Genomic DNA, 17,262 nt, shown 5'->3' with positions numbered 1-17,262 from the left:
GTTAAAGTTTTACATACAAAATTTATTTGTAACGGCCATATCTTTTGAACCGATTAAAATTTCACTACCAAGTCTTCAGTGATTATGTTGCTATGAACCCAAGGAACTAAATTGTCAAATGACTCTTTCGCACTTAGTACCTAGTGCACCTAGCGCGTTAAAAAACAAATTTACCTAATTTTTCGATTTTTAACGCGCTAGGTTTACGTCTTCGCAAGAGCCATTTGTCAATTTAGTTCCATGGCTTCATAGCTACATAATCACTGAAGACTTGATAGTGAAATTTTAATCGGTTCACAAGATATGGCCGTTACAAATAAATTTTGTATGTAAAACTTTAACTCGCTATAATAGGTAAACGCGAGCTAAGCCAGAGAAACCCAAATGGGTTTTAGCTTATTTCGATGAGTTCTTTCCGCCCATGAAATCAAAATTGCGGTTACATTTTATAACCCTAAAAATGTTGCACAGTGTTATAAATGGTGAAATAAAAGGTAGAACTTAAAAGCTTATATTGGCCATATTAATAAATTTTGCAGGCTCCCTTAAATGAAGCGGCTCTTTTTTGATAAGTAATTCATTAAGATTTTTAAATTACTTGAAAATTTGAAATTTAATACGGATGTTGATTAATTTTTGGCAGTTAAAAATCAAATACTCGGCATATTCCGGGACATTACACAGCTCACATAAATTGGTACCGAAAGCTTTTATTTTGTGAAGAAAAACCTTGTCATATGTCGAGTCGACCATAAGTCTATTTAATACTTAAATACTTTTGGCATTCCAATTTAAGAAATGGTGGTTTTTTTGGGAATATTTGGGAAGATCTTTAAAAGATTTGATCCCTTAATCAGGCATTTATTTTTGTATTCTTCATTCCACTTGGATTGCAGGATTTTTTGAATCTCCCTTAAGACATCTTTTATGTTAGGACAACTTTAAATAGTTCATATTTACACAGATTGACAGACGGGTCGACAACTGCTAGTACAACATTTAACCGGCTCTTATTCCTTAAAGCAATGACATTAATCACGTCATTTATGCACGTCGCCGCTGATTTTCCTTTCTGGTATGCATAAGACCTATATGGCAGTAACTTCTTTTCATTTATAAAATTGTTTATAAATAAATTGTTTTGGCGAGACAGGATATAAGAGATATAGGCCTAAAATTGTTGACATCTGATAAATCTTTGTTTCTTTTGAGAATCGGAGAATTTTAATAATTCTCCATATTTGTGGAAAATCACAGCTTTCAACCTTTTGCAATTTTGAGATAGCAGCCTAATGATATGATGCATTTTATCCTCAGTGGATAAACCAGGAAAAAAAGGAACATGTATACGGCTATAAATGAAAGTAAGGTTAGGTAAGAAGAGAACAGCAATACGAACACGGGAGAGGGGAGAGCAGGAATAGTGCTTTCCCTTCCTTACACATTGCGCTGTTGTTGCTTGATGCAAAGTTTCTAAACTAAAATCGTTGTCTTTACTAGTAGGTCTTGCAAATACAACAATTTTATTTTACCACTTCGAGAGGAATTGATGAAGCAACATGAGGATAATTATTTTTTTCGGAAATCGCATGTATTCCGGCGTACAGAATTTTTTAATTAAAAATTCCCTTAAAAATACCTAATTTAAAAATAAAAAAAAATTTAAAAATATGTTTCTGAAAGATATTAAGATGCCCCATAAAGTTGCATACTAAATATTTAAATATCTTAAACGAGTCTCAAGTGCTGCTTAGCTTAAAAATCGGACCTTAATTAGAAAAATATTTTTTGAAAATAAGCGGTAAGTGTTAAAAACAAAAAAAAAAGAACCGATCTTTATATTTCAATCCTCTATCGAAAAAAAAAGTTTCGATTGATTCTGAGATTTGACCCAAATGGGTCGGTCACGTTTCACGTGGAATTACCCTATACCAATTAAATATTTGTAAGGTTTTTTTTGTCAGAAAGATACCAGTTCGAGACAAGATGCTGTTTCACTAGTTTAGTATTATTAATATTTTCAACTAGCACAAATTTTCTAGACCCTGTGTAGCTCAAATGCACCCAGAAAATTCTAGTTGCTTTATAACTAGTTTTATAACTAGTTTTTTTTCAGACTAGTACTTGAATATGGAATACTTTACTTGAGCTATTAGAGAATAGGATGTAAACTTTATGATTTTTCAACGGATTTATTTCGAGTTTGTACGATATATACAGCCGGCTTACAGTCGACCAAAAAACATATTTTGTATCTTTGTCGAGCTGCTGCGCTGCTATTACTTATCCAATCATATTGCTCTGTATGGCAAAATTAAGATCCGATCTATTGACTTTAAAATTAAACAAGAACTGACCCAATTGGGTAAATATGAGCCAAAATATAAGAAGAAATTCGAAAAAGGCAGAAATTTAACAATTTAAACTTAAAAACAAGAGAGAACGATATAGTCGGGTTTGTGTCTCGACTATCTAATACCCGTCACTCGGCTAAAGGGAGTGCGAGGGAGATGGATATATAAAATTCGATAGGTATAAATATACACAACAAAATTGCATTTATACTTCTCGGAAATCTTTAAAGGTGTGGGCGCAAGACACATTTTAAAATCGTTAGTGGGCGATTGTGGGCGTTAGAATGGGTGTGGCGCTCGGCTGAAATAAATTTGCGCTGCGTAGGAGTAGTTTCCGAGATCTCAGCGTTCATACAGGCAGACAGACAGACGGACATAGCGAGATCGACTCGGCTAGTGACCCTGATCAAGAATATATATACTTTATAGGGTCGGAAACGCTTCCTTCTCCCTGTTACATACTTTTGCACGAATAAAATACACCCTTTTACACTACGAGTAACGGGTATAAAAAACTGTGTCATCGAAAATAAAAACTAGTGGTATTTTCGTGATCTAGGGCTCCAGCACTAATAGAATTTGTAATCAATTGCTGTAAAGCACTCCAAGAATATTATTTTGTAATCTAGTGTTATGATACAATTGCAATACCACATGTGGTTTAAATACTTACAAAATGAAAAATAGTAACCAACATTACTTTGGTAATGGTACTATTTTCATTGCTGTACTCGTACCCGTGTTCTCCGCTCAACTAACAGTTGAATGTGTCATCCCACTTGCTTAAAGCCAAAATACACCAAGAAGGATGATTGTAGTTCCTGGTAGAGTTGGACCAAAGATCACAAAAAGAAGTCAATACCTTTATAAATTTGCATACATTTTTGGTATGGTTGTGTTTTTTTTATATCTTGAGTTGCGCCTAACTAATTAAGGTGACATTTGTTTTAAGCTAAAACTATAGATTCTCCCAGGAAATATCATCATCCGTATTTAAAAAAAATTCTAAGCTATGTTATTTAACGCTAGGGCCAACATGTACCAACACTATTCACAATAAGATGATAACGAATTCTTACATACCTTTTTCCATACAAAAGGAACAAAAAATATCCAGTGAGTCCATAAAAATGACACAGTCAAAATGCATAAGTATATAAACAAATCCGGACCGATCGATTTCCAATAGTTCACAATTTTACTCATTAAAAATAAACAGAGGGTAGAAACAATATACATCTAGGTCTGTAAAAGGAAATAAATATTAAATAAGATTTAAAATTCTCGAAAAGAAAATAAACAAGAGAGAACGCTACTCAGCTAAAGGCAGTGCGAGGGAGATGGAGATAAAAATCTTTGATTAGGCATAACTTTTTAACAAATAGTCCTTTTGAGAGGAACACAAAAAAAAACTGAATTTTTACTTTTCCGAAATCTTTAAAGGTGTAGGCGCCAGACAATTTTTAACTATGTTTAAGGCGATTGTGGGCGTTGGAGAGGCTTGTCCCCCTAGTAGTTCCCGAGATCTCAGCGTTCATACAGACGGACATGGCTATATATATTAGGGTGGGTCGATTTGGAGGTCAACAAATCGTAGGGGGGGAACGTATTCTATAGACTATTCTAAGCAACATTGCCAAAGAAACTATGCCTTGGAAACCACGTTTAACCCTCCGCATTTGAAAGAGAACAATACTGGATTTTTGATGAAAAATATCTCAGTAGCCTTGACTTTCGAACATTTATATGGACGCGAAAAAAGATATAAATCGTTTGGGCGGAACATAATCAATGGACCATTCTAAGACATATTGGCCAAGAAACTATATGCCTAAAACCACGTTTGACCCTCCGCATTTGCAAAAGAAAAATACTGGTATTTCACTTTATTTTTGAGAAAAATATCATAGTAGCCGTTACTAATATACAAAATAACAGTATTAAAAAAATGCTTTAAAGAGAACAAAACATTTTTAACAAAGGGGAGAATTTAAAATTGACAAATATTTCACGGCTACTATGATATTTTACTCAAAAGTAAAACGAAATACCAGTATTTTTCTCTTGCAAACGCGGAGGGCCAAACGTGGTTTATGGCATATAGTTTCTTGGGCAATATGGCTTAGAAATGCCCGGAGATTGTTTTCCGCCCAAACGATTCTTTACGTTTTTCAGGTCCATTCTATTGTAGAAATTTTAGGGCTACTGTGATATTTTTCATCAAATACTGGGTTTTTTTCTTTTGCAAATGCGGAGGGTCAAACGTGGTTTTCAAGATATAGTTTCTTTTGCAATATACGATTTATCACTTTTTTTTGCCCATACAAATCGACCCAGTCTAATATACAGTTGCGAAAAAAATAATAGCACCACTTCGTCACAGGTTCTTAATATTAAAGAAATATGTGGAAAACGGGGATTTTTATATAAGAAGTGTTTTTTATTATCTTGATTAGTATTCCACCTATTTGAAAAAATTGATACGGATATCGAAAATGTTGTCTACACATAATTTTTTCAGATTTTAAGAAAAAAAGTCAAAAAAAGGCCGAAAAAAATAATAGCACCACTTCCGTTTTCTTTAAATAAAACGTTACGATGCGCTAATATTCTTGTGTATAAAGGATATATTTTATGAGATTTGACTAAAACTAACTTCTCCTGATATCCAGACATCAAATTGATTACCATTTGGCAATACAAGGACATGTGGAAAATTTTCCAAGTCGGAAAAGAAAAATATTCAAAAAAGAAACATATTGGATGGAAAACGGTCATGAAACCGGTTGGATTGGTTAGATTTTGGATCATCTTCATTAAGAATGGCATTAACTTTGAAGGATAACACAGAAAAACCGAGTCCTGGCCCATTTTTCCTTAAAAAATGTCATATCACAAAGCACAAAGAATCTTATCAGGGCCAAAACTAAACTAAAACACGTGCTTAAAATAATAGCAAATATTTTAATGGTTGGATAATGTTTCAATAAACAAATTTATAAAACATGCACTTAAAAAAAAAAAATCCTATCCGAAATGCGAAACACATTTACAAGGGCATAGGGCTCGTCAAAAAAACTTACAAACTTACAAACCGCAAACTTATGAGAATGTGTGAAGGCAAAGTTAAATTGGGTAAGAAGAAATCCTTTTTATAAGTCATGTGTCTTCTAAACACCTAAATTGACCAAGAACATGGTACCAAAACATCCATTTATTGAGCATGGACTCGGGTTGGTGTCCCGACTAATAATCGTAACTCAGCTAAGGGGAGTGCGAGGGAGATAGATATATAAATTTTGATTGCGTATAACTTTTTAATGAATGGTCCGATTTGAAAAATGTCTTCTACATTTTGATAGGTATAAATATACCTATAAATATATATATATATAAATATAAATATATAAATATCTTTAAAGATGTGGGCGCAGGACCCATTTTAAAATCGTAAGTGGGCGATTGTGGGCGTTAGAGGGGGCGTGGCGCTCGGCTAAAATAAACTGGCACTGCGTAGGAAGCCAAAGAATATGGGTGGAAAATCTCAACCTTCTAGCTTTTGTAGTTTGTGAGATCTCAGTGTTCATACAGACGGACAGACGGACATGGCTAGATCGACTCGGCTAGTGATCCTGATCAAGAGTATATATACTTTAAAGGGTTGGAATTGCTTTCTTTTAGCAGTTTCATACTTTTGCACGAATACAATATACTCTTTTACTCTACGAGTAACGGGTATAAAAATGGGCAGTGCAGCTTATACACACATATATTTACATATATTATTATTTTTCTTAATTCTTAAAAACAATCATACAACTGAAACTTGTTTATTTGTACATTACCTTGTTTACTCTGCGCGGAAATAAGAAATAGATATTAAATTAAAGTGTTACTAAAATTAGAAAAAAATAAATTCCATTCGAACTGTAAAATAAATTTCCAGACTACTTATGAATTGAATGAACCTAAGCTAATACTTCAAACGATAGAAACCATACAATTAGGTATGTTTGGAAAGGATTTTATACCTATAGAAATATATAAAACACCTTTGTCTGATGCCCTTGTAAGCGTGTATGGAAAATTACAATATCACATGAAAAGAAAACTAAAGTTTTGCATATTTGTCCATTAGGGTGGACCCCTGGTTTTCAGTTTGGAAAAAAATGTGATTATATTTAAATCTTTAGAATTATTATGTTATATCGTCTTTGTTTTGTTATTAACAATACTTAAAATACTTACTCCCAAAACCATCACTAAACGGGTATTCCACGACATTGTTTGGCTCATTAATTAGAGCAATTTTTTCTCAGCCTATACGATTTTACGTAGGTGCGAGCAAGTGATACATATGTCAGTTCCAATGCGCAATTAATGAGCAAAATTGTAAAAATTGTATTTAAAAATTGAAATTAAATCTAAAAAGAAAAAATTTGCTCGTTCATTAGAGTTACTGCAAAATGGGAATGGCTGGTCCCATTTTGTAAAATTAATTAAAATGAATTTGATCCTTTTTAGTTGAATTTTCACGCTTTTTGCGACTAATTAGGTGCTATAAACACATAAGAACAATAAAATAATTTAGTGGCCTAATTAATCCGTCGCGAACTAAAACTAGCGCTGCTATTTCTAATTTAAAATATTAAGGGGGGTAGGGTCTTGCAAAAATGAAATATCGATTTTTTTTAAAATTTGTATACCTGTTACTCGTAGAGAAAAAGGGTATATTTTATTCGTGCAAAAGTGTGTAACAGCTAGAGGGAAGCGTTTCCGATCCCATAAAGTATATATATTCTTGATCAGGGTCACTAGCCGAGTCGATCTAGCCATGTCTGTCTGTCCGTCCTCGGAAACTACAAAAGCTAGAAGGTTGAGATTTTCCACACGTATTCTTTGGCCTCCTACGCAGCGCAAGTTTATTTCAGCCGAGCGCCTGCTAACGATTTTAAAATGTCTCTTGCGCCCACATCTTTAATGATTTCCGAGAAGTATAAATGCAATTTTGTTGTGTATATTTATACCTATCAAAATGTTGAAAACATTTTTCAAATCGGACCATTCATTAAAAAGTTATACGCAATCAAAATTGTTTATATATCGGGACACCAACACGAGTACAGCGTTCGCCCTCCCTTTAGCTGAGTGACGGGTATTAGATAGTCGGGACACCAACCCGACTATAGCGTCCTCTCTTGTTTATCTTGTATATTAACATCTTAAGATTATACAAAAAAAGTTTTAAGTCAATCGGACAAAAACTTTAGAAGGTATGCTAAATTTAGTACCCTAACCTCTAAGACTTTAGGTACGTAAGTGCATCTTTAAGCGCTTTTTTCTCGAAACCACATTTTGAAAGTCCGTGGTCATCGGCATTTCTAAACTGCATAAAAAAACCCGCCCCTGAGAAGCGCTTTTTTTTAATTTTTTAACTTTAAGTGTTTTTTTTAACCCCAAAGTCAAATTTTTTAGGTGAAAAACGCATTTTTGACTTGGAAAGGCAAAATAAATTCTTAAAAACAAAAAAAATTAAAAGTCGCGCTTCCCAGAGGCGGGTTTTTTCTTTTCCTAAGCAAAATGTAAAAGTAGAATGGAAATCCGATAATTTTTGGAGGAGATACAGTGGTCACCGCAAAACGCCTTTTTTAATAGTGTTCCAGCAATCGCTTTGCCAACGATATATTAGCCGATAATATCGGCTATAAAAATTAGTGGATGTTATTTAAATGACACTTTATAATATACAATTGGTTTGAATTAAATCCATCCAACCAGTTTTTATAGAAAGAATCGAAGTTACTAGATTTTTTTATGCTCTTAATGCGTCTTAATTACTGCCGGATATGATAAAATTAAAAACAATTACATATGTACGTTGTATAGCCCAACATATTTTAAAAACAATTACATATGTACTTTGTATAGCCCAACATATTTTAAAAACTTATATTACAAATGTCTGTTTTCGTAGCAGATGACACTATTCGTTTTTAAAGCTTTAAACTTATTGATTTAACCCCTTAAAGGTTTTTAAATTATAAAGGTAAAATTTAACGTTTAAATTCTAAGATGGCATGGTCATCTTATCCAAACAAATCCCGGAAAATGTATATGGGCAATTCTTTGGGGATGTCAACTTGGAACTTGATAAATGTAAAAAGACTTGTATTATATATTTAATGATATGGTTATGAGACTTTTTATTGGACGATGCGTATCGGTTGGCGGCTAAAGTTCAACTGGAGTTCGCCTGTCATCTTACATACTAATACATATACGTAGGGAGTTGTCTAGTTGTTAAGGACCGTTCACACTTATAACACGCTTCTTTTTTTTTTAATTAAACCATCTTAAACACTAATCCCAGCCGTATCTTATTGCTGGGCGTCTTACACGACCACTGCGTGTAGTAGTTACTGGTTGTATCAACAGGTGCTATCGGTGGCGCCGCATTTTCAATCTCGTTTTAAGATCGTGAAACATCACTTTCAGCAGTAGCATATGTATCAGATCTGATTCAGAAGAGATCAGTGATTCATCGTTATTAACCACTGAGAATTCTGTCACATTCACTTCACAATCATTAGAATTATTGCTCATGCTTTGATTAGTGGATGGTACAATTGCAATTTCTTTAAGATTGCTTTGAGCCAAATTTCTATCAGAAACTGTTTTTTCTTCAAATAACTAATCACTGGTATTAAAGCCCGTATTTATTAACTTTGCAATAAATCTCCGATTACGTCTATAATGATTACACACGGCGACAGCGTTTTTGGTGCAGCCCTATATGCATTAAATTGTGTTAATATAGACGGATATAAGCATATCGGCATACTTAGTTTTCGCGTTTAACGGGTGGTATTTGTGCAATCGCGGTTTGAAAAAAGTAGCAACATTTAATTGTTTGATTTAAGATATCTGCGAGGGTCTGCGCTCAGCCAAAAAATTGCTTAGATGCCCTTCTACATAATTGCATTTAAGGTTCCATCATAATTTGAGTCAATCAAAGCCTATGCGCCATTGAAGTAAAAAATAAAATAATTATTTTTTGAAATAGCTACGCTCTTTTCAGCCAACCCATTGCTTTGTGGATAGCGTGGACTTAAATACTTAAATTGTATGTTGAACTATGATGAAAATCGATCAAATTCAGCGGAATTAAAAGGTACGTTAGCACTCTTAATTATTGTTGGATATCCGACAAGATTGAACAAATCTTTTAAACCCGTTATTATATGCCGTGACGTTTTGTTATTCAACCAAAGGACGATAAGTAGTTAGAATGAAAATCACAAATTGCAATTAAATCGTGTCCGTCATATTCAAATAAATCCATTGCCACCATTTGATACAGATACTTCGGGTCCTTTTCTTGATGCAACGGTTTTCTCTGATTGTTGCGTCCAAATTTTTTACATACTGAACACGTCTGTACTATTTCGCGTTCTTGTGATTTCTTTCCCGGCCAATAATACAACATTCGAGCTCTTGCGAGAGTCTTTTCAATACCGAGATGTGATTCATGCAGCCACTTTGCGATGTTGTTTTGTAATTTGGTTGGGATCACTAGTCTGTGGTTGTAGAATAAAAGTTCGTGTTCTACGTGTTACTCCGATTTTATTTTATAAAAGTGCTGACTGAATTCATCAAAGTAATGATAATCCATATGCCAAAATGCACTACTAAGATCAAATGCTTTTATGTTTTTTGACTATGTTTTCTAAAACTTGTTTCTCCCTTAATAAAAATCCTAAAATTATTCTAAGTATGGGGTTTGAAAGATAAAGAGTGTATCTTTTAAAAAACTTTAACATCGAATCAAACAATGCATCCGTTTCTCTCTGAGAGCTCTGGAAAGTTGTCCAATTGCAGCATTTTTCGAACTTTGATGTCCTTTTTTTTTGGAAAACGCTGTTTAACTTGGGAATTCGAAACGAATCCAAAAATATAGCATCCATCGAGGTAAATTTAAAAAGCACTAAAAATGCTGCACAGTGCTATTTACCCAATCAGTCGGATATTCAACAGTGAGATGATTTCATTCAGTGTCATTTCATCAAGTTTGACCCGAAGTTTGTCAACCAATGCTGACGGAATACGTTTTTTGTAATGAAGTATCGATTTCGAATTTTCTTTTAAATGTATTGTAAAATTTCCCGGAAATTTACCTATTCCGTGAAATATATCGCAATTTTGTTTAATTAATTTATTTTTATCACCCGGTAAGCAATCAATTGAATTGACATCCATCCGTTTAATTAATCCAAATGAAATACTAGTTTCTAATCCAAGTGTTGGTTCGAAATCATTCCTAACTACAATAAACTCAGCTATTTTGTGTTTAATTCCAAACAATTTAGCTTTACGGTTCCAAAGATTTTTAATTTTATTATTGCTATAATCAAATACGTTAAATTTCTGTTGATTCGACATTTGATTAAGTTATTAACGATATTAATTGAAATACAGATAACATCTGCTCCAGTATCAATTTTGAATGTAACTTTTTGATTTTCTATTTGATATTCTTTTTACAAAAACCGACTGTTTCTAACAATATGTCGCAAGTATTAAAATAAAAAAAATTATTTATTTTGTGGGGACAATGTCTAAAAAATTTTTTTAATTCTTAATTTGTTTTTATTTTTAAAGAAATTAAAAACTTTTTTTTCAGATATTCTAACTAAAAAAATAATTTTTTTCGGTCAAATCCTGATACACGTGGATACGTATTTTCCGAATAGTACGTGTGAAAAAGTTTCAGGCAAATAAAAAATGTGACCCAATAAAAGGTGTTAGGTTTGTAAAAGAACCGCCTATATGTCGATTACATTTTGTAATGTCATAGGAGCTCTGATTACAACTTCACTGTCGAAAAACAGCGAACGTAATCGATTACATTTTCTACACTTGTAATGCATTTTTTCTCCATGTTCGATGCTGGGGAAGGTGATTCGGCCCTAGCATACTTATCCCATTACTAGTAATGCAAATTGTGTCCCGACCACATTACAAGGCGGCCATGCCTATGGAAAAAGTAATCCATGTTGTAATCCAAACCTAAAAAAGCAGAGACAATGGCCGAGCGGTTAGCCTTTCCATCCATTATACAATAATACCCATGTTCAATTCCTACATGAGGAAAGAATGTTTTTTGTTTTCCTAAATGAACAGCATTACAACTCAGCATACGTTTTTCAAAATGTAATAGAGACCCGAAGGTGATTCGGCCCTAGCATACTTTTCCTATTACTAGTAATGCAAATTGTGTCCCGACAAAATTACAAGGCGGCCATGCCTATGGCAAAGTAATCCATGTTGTAATTCATTGTTTCCCTATTACTGGAGGAGAAGTAATGCATTCGTAATCCATTTTGTAATAGCAATTCTCGCCGCTGGAAAAGGGTCTCGGGTGAGCACAGACCCGACCGAGCAAACCAAATCGGTCATCGGTTGAGCAGGAAGCAACCCAGTGGCAAACGAAATTTTAAGGTCTCTCTCTGACAGCTTCGTATGGGGTCAGTATGTGAGGGGTTTTTTTTCTGACAACAAGCACTATGAGACCTTTTTTTACGAGCTCTGCTTGCGTGCGAAGTTCGGTTTCACATTCACCAAATTATTGCTTTTCTTTTTGTGTGTAATCATATTGAATTTGTATGATTCCATAGCGACATTGTTTTGTGGCAAACAATGGGTAGGTAGGTAGAAGAGCTGAGCTCCGTTTTGAACCACACCCTCGTAAATTGTTGTCTCCGCGTTCTCTTCAGTACCAGCCTGCGTCATTTAGAAAACCTAAGATTGCAGTTATTCTCTGCTTTCCTATTTCTCCCAATGATTCCAGCTGATACGCCCTGAAGTATCTCACCCTGATATGGTTTAGTGCTGGGCAATGACACATCATGTGCTCAGGTGTCTCCTGTGTCTCTGTTTCTTTACAGCTTCTGCAATTAGCGTTGTACGGAAGCCACATCTTCATGGCTTGCGTGCCAATGGCCCAATGGCCTGTGATGAGTGCCGTGATCCTTCTAATATCCCTTTTGCTTTTGGTTATTAGCTCTCGAGTTCTCTTGCTATTGATGGTTGGCCAGCAGAGCTTTGATCTCCTGAGACCCTGCTTTTCCGACCAACTTTTACTAGCTTGTGTTTTGTAGTGTTCTTGAATCCTTGCTTGGACTGTATTTAGGGATTCAGGTAGACTGCCGACCCCATTCGTGCAAGTTCATCCGCCTTTTCTTTTTTTGGTATATCGTTGTGCCGTGCACCTATGTTAGCTAAAAAAGCCTGAAAAACTGTCGCTGATTCTGGGAGGTGGAATTTCGATTCTATCCCCCAGCTTTCAGCGAAAATTCCAGCCCCTACACCACAGGCCATCTTGGAGCCGTCAGTGAAGAGAGATACCTCATCTTGTCCGGTTACTCTATTATTCTCCCAGTCTTCTCTCGTTGGAAAGGTAGTCGTAAATCCGTTTCCAAATCTTATCTCAGCTGTCATATAGTCCGTTTTGTTCTTTGCCAGATAGTTACTGTCCTTTAGGATACGGCAGTGCCCTGTGTGGTAGCCTTTCCAGCATTAACTTGCCTTCAGTCTGGCCGCACTCTGCGCTCCCGTATCCTTTATGAAATGTTCTCTAGGCATTATATCCAGAATAGTGTTCAACGCGGCAGCCGGGCATGATCTTAATGCCCCTGTAGCTCCTGTGCAAGCTGATCTCTGTATTCTTGTCAGCTTGGTAATATTGTATGCTCTTGTCAGGGCTGGCCACCAGACTAGCGCCCCGTATGTGAGAATTGGCTTTACCACTGCTGTGTAAAGCCATAATATTATCTTAGGGTGTGTTGCGGCTAGAATGAGCCTTTTCAATAGCACTGTTGGCCAATACGGCGCTCGAAAATCCAATAACTAAACCATCAAATACAAACAAATTGACCGAATTAACAATATAAGTATTCGTTGTTTATTGGCGAATGTATCAATTCAATGATTGCAAAGACAACAGGCCAAATGCTTGCCGTTTGCATGCAAAACGAAAAGGCGAGAGGTAGAAAACAAACTGAATTACGATCGGACGCAGCCGATGACTCGCTGCAGCAGCCGAAAGCAACAACAAGGGACAGCTGTTATACGGCACTCTTCTTCTCAGCTGTGTTGCGCGGTCTAGGAAAGCGCATAGCTGGACATACCCCCCCGTTGGAGGGCACGGTTCTCCAACATCCATCTTAGGCAGCAGACATAGTTGTGGTGTTCAGGGCGGTCTTAAGCTCAGCAACTCTTGCAACACCATCAGCTCCGACGATTAGCTTGGGCAGCCTTGCTAATGGCCAACTAAGAGGCGGTTAGTTCTCATTCTTGATAAGGACTGTATCACCGACAGCAAGTCCAGATTGGTTCGATCTCCATTTAGACCTCTCTTGTAAGAGGGTGAGGTACTCCTCCTTCCAGCGGGACCAAAAGTCTGTTGAAGATAGGAAACTCTTTGCCAACGATCAAGGCGATTGAAGTTTAATCTAGTGACGTCTGCCAGAGATTTGGGTGGAGTTGTGCCCAAATAATGAGCAGAAGTCAGTACATCCAAGTCGTCTGGATGCTCTGTAATGGAAATTAAGGGTCGTGAGTTTACGATTGAAGTCATATGGCAAACTAGGGTACGTAAGTCATCAAAAGTGAGGATCGAGCTAGCAGCTGAGCGATAGAAATGGTACTTAGCAGTTTTTACCGCGGCCTCCCACAGCTCACCAAAGTGCGGAGAGCGAAGAGGTATAAAACGCCAATCGATTTGAACCGCAACACAGAAGTCTTGTACTGCCTTCTGATGCGTATCGCTCATGAACAACTCCTTTAAACGCTTAAGCTCGTTACTGGCTCCCACGAAATTAGTCGCATTGTCAGACCATATTTCTCTGGGCCGGCATCTAGTAGAAATAAACCGCTGAAGGGCGCTAATAAAAGCAGGAGAAGACAAATCCTGCACCATTTCCAGGTGTATGGCCTTCGTTGCGAAGCAGATAAACACGCAGATGTAGCATTTTATTGGCGGCCGAGTACGCACTTCGCTTTTGTAATAAAATGGGCCACAGAAAAGTGTACGATCCGTCATCCAATCTTTCCTTGGGGAGGTCTGCCATGATGTGCTGGAGTAAACGCGGCTTGGCCCCAAAACACCTGATGCATTTGTTCACTACGCTTGCCACTAATTTGCGCCCGCCGACCGGCCAGTACTGATGACGAACTGTAGCAAGCAGCGCACGAGGCCCAGCGTGGAGATTCCTTTCATGGAAATATAAGATCATAGCGACTGTGACAGGATGGCTCCTTGGAAGTATAATAGGATGACGAGCATTAAAGTCCAGAGTTGAGTTCTTATCCCAAATTCATCAACGAATGGATTGAGCGACGATGTTGAGCTGGACAGCGCAACCTGGCCCTTTTCGGATATGCATATCAAATCGCTCCACAGGTGCACTTATTGGATCGACCGAACAAGCATTCGAGTGCCTCCAACTAAATCGGCCAATGTCAACCCGCTTGATTTGGTCCTCTGATGAAACTTAAACATATATCCAAAAGAACGCTGTAATTTGTGGAATTAGTTTGCGAATTTGTGTCCTTCCGTTAGATCGGCAAATGGACATGTTGCGAGGAAGACTCGTTTATGAAGCTCTGGTAATGGTTCCTTTGAAATTACAGATACTGGCCATGAAGTTAGGTCCTTGGATAGGAAGGCTGGCCCTTCAAACCATAGTTTTGAGGCTATGAGCTCCGAAGGAAGAGCTCCCCTTGACAATGTGTCTGCCGGATTCAATTTAGTGGGTATGTAGCGCCAACCTGCGTAAGTCAACGTCAGTTTCTAAATGCTGGCGACTCCGTTTGATACAAAGACAGTAAACCGGGAGGGCTCGCTGCGAATCCACGGCAAAACAGTGGTTGTTTCGGACCAACAATAGAATCTTTCGGCGAATATTTTCATGCCTGCTACTTCATTAATAAGCTGAGCGAGCAACTCTGCTCCGCACAGCTCCAGCTTGAGAACTGTCAATCCTTAAGAGGTGCCACGCGAGATCTTGAGCACAGCAGCTGCGATTGAGTTATTCCCTTTCCTCTTGATACAATGTAGATGCAAGCACCATTTGCGAGTATACTGGCGTTGCAGAATCCATGGACTTCAACTTGAGTATCTTGAAGTACAACTAGCCGCGGAAAAGTCAAACGTGGAGAGTTACACAAAATATCATAGAAGGCGATCTAAGCAGATGCCAACGAGGCCGGCAAGCTTTCATCCCAATGAAGTTGCTCCTTCCATAAGAGCTGTAGAAATATTTTGGCCTTCGTTATGATGGGTCCAACCAATCCTAGGGGGTCATAAAAGCGAGCGATGATGGACAGAATAGAGCGTTTTGTTGGCCTAGGTGACATCGATCCGGGCGAGACAGAGAAGAGAAATCTATCTAAAGCGGGATCTTAAAGCAAGCCAATGGTCTTTGTGAAGTCTGTTCCATCGTGAAACCTTAGTAGCTTATCCTTATCCTGGCTAGAAATTCCATTTAAAAGCTCTGATGCGTTAGAGCACCACTTTCTGATTTGGAAGTGACCTTCCTTCAATAATTCCGTTGTCTGCTTCATGATCTTAGCCACCTCTTCTATAGATTCGCCTCCTGTCATTAAATCATCAACGTAAAAATCACAATTTAGAATGACAGAGCCGATCGGATATGCATCTTGCTCATCATGAGCCAATTGTTGCATCCAACGTGTGGCAAGAAAGGCCGCTGATCTGGTACCGTAACTGTAACTGTATCGAGTCTATAGGTTTGTATTTTCTCTCGTGAAGAGTCTCTCCATAGGATGCACTGGAGGAAGCTATCAGGCCCTGGAACGCGAACACATCTGTACATCTTACAAATGTCCCCGGTTAATGCTACTCGAAAGGTTCGAACAATTTAGCTTGAAGAGTGGGACCGGTCATGAGAACGTCGTTTAACGAAAATCCGGTGGACGTGGCAGCAGAGCCGTCGAATACTACCCTAAGCTTCGTGGTCGAACTGTCCTCCCCAAGGACGCAATGATGCGGCAAATAGTATTGCATAGTATTGTATTGGACCCACCAACAACATGTGAGCCAAATCTCGATATTCCTTGATGAACGCTGCGTATCTTTCCTTTAGTTGAGGATGCTGGTCCAGTTTTCTTTCCAAGTTAAGAAATCGTCGAAAAGCCTGTGTATAAGAATCGCCTAAGACATCGAAGTTTCGCTTTAACGGCAACCTAACAGAAAACTCCCCAGTTGGGAGGAGAGAAAAATTTGACTTAAAGTGATTCTCACTATCTATATATTCTTGTTTGACCTTTTCGAAGTTTTTTTTTCGAAGTTTGAGCCACAAGATGCAATATCACAAAATCTTTCATCTTTCATCAGCCTCTTGTTCATATTGCGGCGTGGATTGAGCTGCAACTAATGCCGTCCTCTGAGATTGTCTGCCACCTCCTGAAGCCACCCAACCGAAACGCGTTTTCTGAAGTAGTGGTAGCTCCGACGACAACCTGATTTGGCCGACTGAGAGAAGATCAAAGAACAAATTGGCTCCTTGTGAGGGCTCAATTATGGTTGGGTGTCCCAGCTAATTCTCCTGGAACAAATTCCTCAACATTTGCCACGAGTTGGAAGTACCGCTGTCTGTCAAAGTGACAGTGCACTGGAAAGTTTCCATTGCTTTTCCAACCCTCGCTCCTCACATTCCCCTCCTTCTTCGGGGGACGCGACGAGATGGCGATCTCATCTCTCTTATTGATGTGGACTCGGAATTCCTCCCCTCCGGCATGGAAGAGGAACTTCCGATCCACACGGCATCGGGTTCCCTCCTGTGGGCGAACGTGCTCGACAAGGGAGCGGGGAATTCGTCCTCCGCTC

General features: G+C 37.6%; 1 protein-coding gene across 4 annotated transcripts in view; it reads right to left on the bottom strand.

The window, feature by feature from the left end:
* nvd (cholesterol 7-desaturase nvd) overlaps positions 1–10,016 on the bottom strand; it is a 368,336-nt gene extending 358,320 nt beyond the window's left edge. Inside the window, exons 1-2 of one of the 4 annotated variants that reach the window (XM_070214955.1) lie at positions 9,654–10,016; positions 3,438–3,599 (exon numbers count right to left, since the gene is read on the bottom strand). In XM_070214955.1, the coding sequence (XP_070071056.1) occupies positions 3,438–3,593 (156 nt within the window). In that variant the 5' untranslated portion in view covers positions 3,594–3,599; positions 9,654–10,016. Of the gene's footprint in view, positions 1–3,437; positions 3,600–6,199; positions 6,343–9,653 lie in introns of those variants that run through there. The other 3 variants (XM_070214956.1, XM_070214957.1, XM_044392560.2) reach the window with 3 other exon arrangements.
* Positions 10,017–17,262: the final 7,246 nt, after the last annotated feature.

Source organism: Drosophila takahashii, chromosome 3L, assembly GCF_030179915.1.
Source record: "Drosophila takahashii strain IR98-3 E-12201 chromosome 3L, DtakHiC1v2, whole genome shotgun sequence".
NCBI lineage: Eukaryota > Metazoa > Arthropoda > Insecta > Diptera > Drosophilidae > Drosophila > Drosophila takahashii.
This window is presented reverse-complemented; position numbering and strand designations above follow the sequence as displayed.